Raw genomic sequence first — 7,996 nt, forward strand, 5'->3', positions numbered from 1 at the left:
ATGCTGTTTCATTTTAAAGTCATCAGTAACACCTTCTGTCTCAAAAGAAACAGGCACTGAATTGAACTCATCTGTAATTTTATTGGATTCAGGCTGGTGAAACACCAAGTTTGATAATCACGATTCTGCTGCATTTTTCTCATTAATTTCCCCTTAACGTTTGTGAAACAATACTCACAGAAGTGAGCTCTGAAGAGGCCACCCAGATGACATCAACCAGGAGGAGAATGACAATTCCTAGAGCCATTCGCCTGCGCTGGGCAGATGAGCTGCTCTGGGAGCTCATCCGGTTCATGATAAAAACCCACACCATTTGGAACCTGGGCAGAGGGGACACAAATAACACACAGAAGGTTACAGTGGCACACAAAAAAATAAACACTGGGGGCAACTACTTCACACACATGAACAGGACCTGATATGCAAGGACACACATGACTGTGTTGTTAAAAACCAGACCTTTGACAGATCCGGCAGGAAATTTTCAGAGATATTAGTGACAATTAGAAAGTAAATTTTATCTTTGCAAAAATTTATCAACTGCTTTAGGAATGAAATAAAAAAAAAACAGGTAAAACACAATTTGCAATTTACACTACAAGTTCTGCAAACAGTATAAATTAGATTGATGCGTTGTGACAAATGTCAGAAACGAGTTTAAACTTAGAGGCATTCAGCAAATATTTCAGAGGACGTAGGAAAACATTTGGGTAAATTATAAACTCTTACAACAAGAGGTGATTCAAGAAAAAAACAGAATAATTACTTGTAAACTTAAAAAAGTAGACTTCACATGTAATCATATTAAAAAAATTATATAGCTATCCGGTAATTTATGAAATATAGGCATGAACCAATTCTAGTGAAAATCTATCAAAAATTCATTAATGCTGCTGCAAAGGAATTCAGATTTGTGACACAGCTTTACAACTGCCCATTGGATGGCCTAAATTTATGGAAGGCCTAAATTTAGGAAAACTTCCAATTATATTACTAAAAAGCTTCAAATAGAATTGACAAAGACTGATGATTCATTCTTGTACTAGAATTCTTTACAAACTCTCTAATGAATATCAGCCAAACATGTATGTGGTATTTCTATCATTAACCTTCACTTTTTATGTATATAGTTTAAGAACCAATTTATTAAGAGTTCATTAACTACAGATGCACAACATACCATTAACTCAAACACCATCTCTGAGAGAACTGCTCAAGGAACTGCAATCTAAGTCATCTTTAGAGAGCAGCTTCTGATTTTCACAGTAAATAGAGGTCAGCTGCTTTGCTAATATGGTTTGATAAATTTTAATTGAACTTTGCTTTTTCCACATGTGTCAACATACAAATACTTGCTTTCTATTCATTATTTACAAATTATTTATGAAAGAGACAGTGCAATAATGTACTCAGTGAGTGAAGAAGGTACATTATTTTTTTCCAGAACAGCCTCAGATTAAGGATTTAAGTGCCCAGATATGCACAAGCACATTGGAGATCACAGCATTGTTTTTTGCATTGACTCATATTCTATACAGTCTCTGCCATGTTCAAATCTTGACATTTTTTTCCTCCATTTCTCAAAGGGCCTCTTTCAAAATGAAAATGAACAGGCAGAGTTCCTGAAGTATAATTATACCACTAGATCTATGCCGATATATTCCATGTGTGGGCATCAGTTCTGGATAATTACTCTGCTTTTCTGATAAAATGGTGGGACTGACAAAAGAAAGCAGAAATCTGTAAGTAGAGAGAGGCAAAGTTATGAAAGACTCAGCAAGGAACTATAGTTTCTACTTGATATAGAATAAAGGAGAAAATATTTGTTCTCAAAGAGAGAGCAAATAAATGTATTACCTTAAACTTGAAGAAACTAACATAAAGGTTTTCAAGCTTGAAAGCTTATAAAGGCTTTTTCAGTTTTTAGGAATGGTTTAACAAATACTACATATTATACTCTACAAACTTTGCCTTTATTCATTTCAGACTAATAGCCTACAAGCCATTACATGAAGTTATATATAACCTAAAAATTGCTTGTGTGTTTGCATAATATGCAGCTAATGTGGAAACTGGGAATAGAAGAGTTCAAAGAAGCTGGAAGGAAGAAATCTCACTCCTGTCAGGCTACAGCACAACTCAGGGACAGTGGGAAATGATCCCAGGAAGAGAAAGCACTGCAGCCTTCCATGAGCTCTGTGCTGCAGGCAGGAGGGGACAGGCAGCTGGGGAGGCAGGAGGGAATGGCCCAGCTGATCAACTGGACATCCCCACATCAGATGCTCCCCCACACCTACAGCTCTGCTGCTCACACCACAGGCTGCTTCAAAGCACACTCTGTGAGCAGAGATCATGCACAGATAACATTCACATTCTGCAGCTGTTTAATCTTGTGCTCAGCTTGTCTACCTTAGGCTTCAACAAATCCCTTTAAAATCCTTCAACAGGAGCAAAGTAAAGGATGATGGAACATGCAGCACTTCTTAGATAAGAGGTTACACATGAAGTTATTCAGAGTCTATGCATATTTTACACCATTTCTTCTGTAACTTTGCTAAGTAGATGCTAAAATTCTAAATAAAGAGTCCATAATTATGCCTTGGAAGTTGCAATTTTTTTTATGTTGCAGTAAGAGCAGTTATTACTTCTCATCTGACTACCAAGTAGCTGTTTAACATTTCTGTGTGCCTAATATAGCCTTTGCTCAATCCTTCCCTAACAAGGCAAAAAGCTTAACAAGAAAAGGTGACTATCAAGTGCAGCACCATCACCCTCAAGCTAAGAGTTGACTAAAAAAGTTACCAAGCAGCAATACTAAAATGCCTGTAAAGTTCAGCAGAAATTCAAAAGCCTACTGAAACCTCAATAATAAGTTTTAGGACAGAATTAAAACCCTGTAAAACATCACACAAAATGCAAAAATGCAAAGCCAGACTGAAACTACTGTTTTTGAGAAGTTTTAGAGAGACACATTGTCCCACTTATTAACAGTACTCACTAAATTGCAATGAAATTGAATTCCACACTTTTATGTTTGGCTTCTGTACATGGAGGGCAATATGCTCTGATAGAAATGAACACACAAGAACAAGAATTTTCTCACATTACCTTCCACAATAACTGTAAAAAAGAAACAAAAGTGGTGACTAACAAACTTCACACTTCATGTCAAAGTGAAGAGAGTCTCCTAAAAAAAACCAAAAAAAGAGCAAAGTGTGAAACATCATGTGCACAGGTATATTAAGCATTTATCTTTGCAAAATACTGTCTAAAATTTCAAGTTCTACAAGTTCTTCTGCAGCTCAAGTCCTAAGTGTTGGGGACATAGATATCTAGAACCATAAGAACTGGTCTATATAAAAAATGCCAGCAGGGCAGCCCTGACTTGCAGAAAAACAGGATCCTTACCTACTTTTAATATTATAAACAACACAATCCCTTCCTTATTAATTGACTATAGAAGTTCACAGGAACAAGAACCTGATGTTGTTAAATTCTGATTTTCTATGCTATGCAGAGAAAGGCACTATTTCTCCAGTGCACATTCCTAAGCAAAGAATTTAAACATTGGAACTAGGAAGGTAATGGAAGAACATACAGACTTGTTTGCCTTAAAATAATCTAGAAAGATAAAGCACCTCCATGTTATGTCTTGTGAAAGCCCAGTATCTTTCCTTTCTTAAATGGATACAGCACTATTATTGTATTAAAACAAAACATCATCTTACATAAAATTTATTTATCATTTTTAAACTCAGATCCTAATAGCACATTCAATAAAATCCACTGTTATACAGGAAAAGAAATATACAAAATAGAGCCATAAGTTTTATTGCCTGGAAGTGCTGGAATTTTTATTATTATTAATATTACTATTATTATTAATGTGAAATGTTGCTAAGCTCTGTTTTAGGGTCAACAGGAGTCACACACTATGCTAAGGAGTCTCAAATTAGTGTCTCCAACAGAAGTGGCACCAAGGGCAGAATTAAATGCTTACCCAAAATTAGCTTTTGATCACCTGTCAAGCATGGCTGAGAGTTTGTAAAGTGTTAACAGGGAGCAACAGCTAAATTCATGTTTTTCACCTCTTTGATTAAGAGCTAACTCATTAGCAGGGATCCCACAAGCCCCCACTGAACTCAACATTTACACACAGCAAGTTCAAACCTTTTCCAGAGTTTACTAAATGATCATAACTGCTTAAAAAGACCCAACAAACTGGAAGATGCATTTTTTAAGACAAAAGTATGTGATTATCCATCTTCTATTTCACAAAGACAATGCTCACTGTAGATCCTGCACACCAAGGCAATTAATCACAAAATCACAGAGTATTTTGAGTTGGAAAGGACCCACAAGTATCATAAAGTCCAACTCTTAAATGAATGTCCCAGGGACTGAAGCCACAACCTTGGCATTATTATTGTAGGGCTTTACCCTCACAGAACATTTAATTTATTAAGTGCAAAAAGTTATAATAAATTTAAGCCACCAGAAGACAGAGACTGGTTTAAAAGTAAATATCATTTTCTACTCTATTCATAGAGCAGAAACTTAAGCATGTTTGCCCTTTGTTTCCATTATTAGGAAATAATGTGCTTTCCACATAGTGTAACTTTAAACACACCAGCTCTAATCTGACATTTAAAGAAATATTCATTTAAAATACTTTTCTTAATATCATTATAATTTTCAGCAAACAGCACTGAGACCTTGTAAAGTCTCCTTTTTAAAATTTATTTACCATTCCAACAGTCTTAGAGTCGGTGCTGTCATCTTGCAGAAACATTTTTCAGCCAGTTACATGAAGATCTTCTGAAAAACAAACATTAAAAGTGTTCCTGTCATGACACTGTGCTTTGATTTTAAAATGCTGCAGTACCCTAGATCATGTAAGAAGAGCCACCACTTCAATTTATGATATCAAAATGATATAAAAAGCAGTTTCACTGTAGCAGTAGTCTACAGTGCATGTTCACAGAGCTGACTGCACTGAAGCCAACAGGCTCAGCAGCCTGTCCAACTCTCCTGAACATGCAACAAGCAACTCCTGAGGGCAGGAAATCAAACTGCACCATTGATACTTCATGTGCAAGCTTATTGGGACAGCATCAAATGTTTCTTTGTGCAGATGATTTCCACATTACAAGCTCTGCCCAAGAAGAGAAAATCACATGAAATTCTCAAACTTTTACTGCACTGACAATTAGGGAAGAGAACATTATAGGCCAAAGAATTGCCAAATCATTGCAAAACAGAAGTATTGCTGTTCTGGCTGTTCCAGGAGGAAAGCACACAGCTTGTCTCTCCTCTCCACCACCAAAAAATAGAAAAAAAGAACATAGCAAGAATGCCAAAAGACACAGAACAGCATCTCACCCACAAGCCATGGTGCAAGTCAACTGGAAATTCTTCCTTGTATTTACTCAAGATTATTTCATATACAATTTGAAAGACAACATATCAAGATAAGGCTTGCAGGCAAAATAAATGGGTTTAGTTTTTCCAGTTATACCAGCTGCTCCAACAATACAAGTTCTGGGATACAACCTCCTCCCCCTTTTAACATGTTCTGTCATCATGTCTTGTTTCATATTGGATTGTTCTTGAGATAAGAGAAACAGAGACACTGCTTTCACTTTAACCAGAAAAAAAAAAAACAAAAAAACAAAAAAACAAAACTGAAAGTAAAATTATTTACATTTAGATGTCAAAATCTGTAAGCCTACATTAAAGCAACATTAATCTAACATAATTCTGACATCTACTCAACCTCCAAAGGGTACCATGAGGTGAGAGCAAAGGCAAGAATATTCAGAAGAGATGGAAAAGTGAGCCTTATACGACATGACTATTACATTCACTGCAGCCCTGTCATTTTTACTCAAAGAAAGTTTCCTGTAGGTTCTTAGAATATAGCAAAGCAAAAGATCCAAAAAAGCAACCAAGATTTCCATACCAGTAATGAGTTCTGCAAGTAGAGATCACTGCTCCCATCTGCATAGGAAGTTACTCAAGACCAAAGTCTGCACAGAAAACACATTAATTTTACTATTAAAATAAGAGAATTTAGCTTAATCAAAGGTATGTTTTAGGAATCTGGTGGTATGTAACAGTCATGCTATCAAACTGCCATGGCACAGCTGGATATGGGTATTTGAGGAATAAAAACAACAAAAATGTTTGAATGTTTTTATGAATGAAATGAAAGCTTCCTATTCAGCACTTACTCAAAATTCATGAAACAATAACAATGCTTCAAACAAATTTTCCTATATAGAACTAGTAGTGCAGGGTATTAATGTGTTTTATACCTCAGGGTCCTTACCAGCTACCAACCTACCCAAGCACTCAGCTGTCAGTAAGAGAGAAGGCAAGATACCCCAGCAAGGCTGTGACCCTGCTGGACTTGAAGTCTGACTGAATGAGTTGGAAACACCCCAGTTTCAGGTCAGCAGAGTGAAAACTGACAAGCAGAACATACACTGATCTCCTTGTTATTCTTGTCCAGCAACATTAGGAGAAAAAGCTCCATGTCAAGCTGCCAAGGCCTCTCTAAGCTTCACCACGTACAGAGCAATCCCAGCCACCAGCAGCTCCACATTTAACATCAGCTAAGGATTACAAATGACATCCATTTCACATGCTGCAGATCTAATCTGGTCTAGTGCAAGGACTAAACATATCGTGCTTTGTCACAGGATATACAGACACAGATTCCTGATAAGAACCAGCAGGGCAGCTTGCAGAGAGACACCCTGGCAGCTGGAAGCCGAGCCTTCCAGGCAAGGGAGAAATAATCCACGAAATCACTGCACTTGGAGTGAACAGGGGGCTCCTTCCTGCCCGCAGATATCTTCGGGGAAAAGCAGCAGGAACAAAGAGAAGGAAATGAGTAAGTCTTCTTAATGCACTCAGAGAAAAGTGAATGCCTAAGAGAAAAGATAGATGGCTCAAGCCCTGGGGACCTCGGGGGAGGAAGAGTGACTAGAAAGTCACAAGTAGAACACTGGAAACTGCAGGGGGAAAGGAACGGGAGCTGCAGCCCGAGCAGGGGAAGCACGTACCCCTCACAGCCCCAGGCAGGCAGGACAGCGGTGCCAGCTCAGAATCACTGAATTAATTCGGTTGGAAAAGAGCTCTGAGATCATCGAATCCAACCCATGACCAAACACCACCCTGTCAACCAGACCGTGGCAAAGGCTTTCCTTACACACCTCCAGGGACGGCAACTCCACCATCTCCCCGGGCAGCCCATTCCATTGTTTAATCAACCTTCTGTACAGAAATTCTTCCCGATGTCCAACCTGACCCTCCCCTGGCGCAGTTTAACACCGTGTGTGTGTTCTTGTCCCGTCACCGCTGCCTGGGAGCTCGACCCCCGCCCGGCTCCTGTCAGGGAGCTGTGCAGAGCAACACGGTCTCCCCAAAGCCTCCTTTACCCCGGGCTAAACTCCCCAGCTCCCTCTGACACCGCTCACAGGAGCTGCGCTCCACACCCCCAGCCGCTCCGCTGCCCTTCCCCGGACACGCTCCAGCGCCCGAGAGCCTTTCCTGCAGCGAGCGCACGGAGCGGGGCACGGCGGCCGAGGCGGTGCCCAGCCCAGGGCCACGGTCGCTGCCCCGGTGGCTCTGCCCGCACTGCTGCGGGTACAGCTCGTTCCGGGGACAGCGGAACCCTCCACACCCCCAGCCCGCCCAGGGCAGCTCCCCGGGCCGGGGAGAGGAGGGCGCGTTCCGCACAGCGCTGTCACGGGCGGCCGGGGCCGAGGGGCGGCGGACACGGGGCACTCGCACACCCTCGGCCCCCCGCTCGCACCAAGGGACAAAGTTCCCTCCCGGGCCCGGCCCCGCTCAGCCCTGCGGGGCCTCTCGGCCGCGGTAACCCCGGCAGCGGCGGGGCCCGCCCGTTCCGGCCCCGTTCCCGTCCCGGCCCCGCTCCCGGTACCTGAGGCCGCGCCGGGCCCGGCGCCCCCCGCGCTCCGTCCGGCGG

General features: G+C 41.0%; 1 protein-coding gene across 3 annotated transcripts in view; it reads right to left on the reverse strand.

The window, feature by feature from the left end:
- SLC35F5 (solute carrier family 35 member F5) overlaps nt 1-7,996 on the reverse strand; it is a 30,270-nt gene extending 22,274 nt beyond the window's left edge. The window contains exons 1-5 of one of the 3 annotated variants that reach the window (XM_063161636.1): nt 7,952-7,996; nt 5,963-6,029; nt 4,748-4,818; nt 3,109-3,187; nt 179-320 (exon numbers count right to left, since the gene is read on the reverse strand). In XM_063161636.1, the coding sequence (XP_063017706.1) occupies nt 179-313 (135 nt within the window). In that variant the 5' untranslated portion in view covers nt 314-320; nt 3,109-3,187; nt 4,748-4,818; nt 5,963-6,029; nt 7,952-7,996. Of the gene's footprint in view, nt 1-178; nt 321-3,108; nt 3,188-4,747; nt 4,819-5,962; nt 6,030-7,070; nt 7,501-7,951 lie in introns of those variants that run through there. The other 2 variants (XM_063161637.1, XM_063161635.1) reach the window with 2 other exon arrangements.

The sequence above is a fragment of the Melospiza melodia genome, chromosome 8, assembly GCF_035770615.1.
Source record: "Melospiza melodia melodia isolate bMelMel2 chromosome 8, bMelMel2.pri, whole genome shotgun sequence".
Taxonomy (NCBI): Eukaryota; Metazoa; Chordata; class Aves; order Passeriformes; family Passerellidae; genus Melospiza; species Melospiza melodia.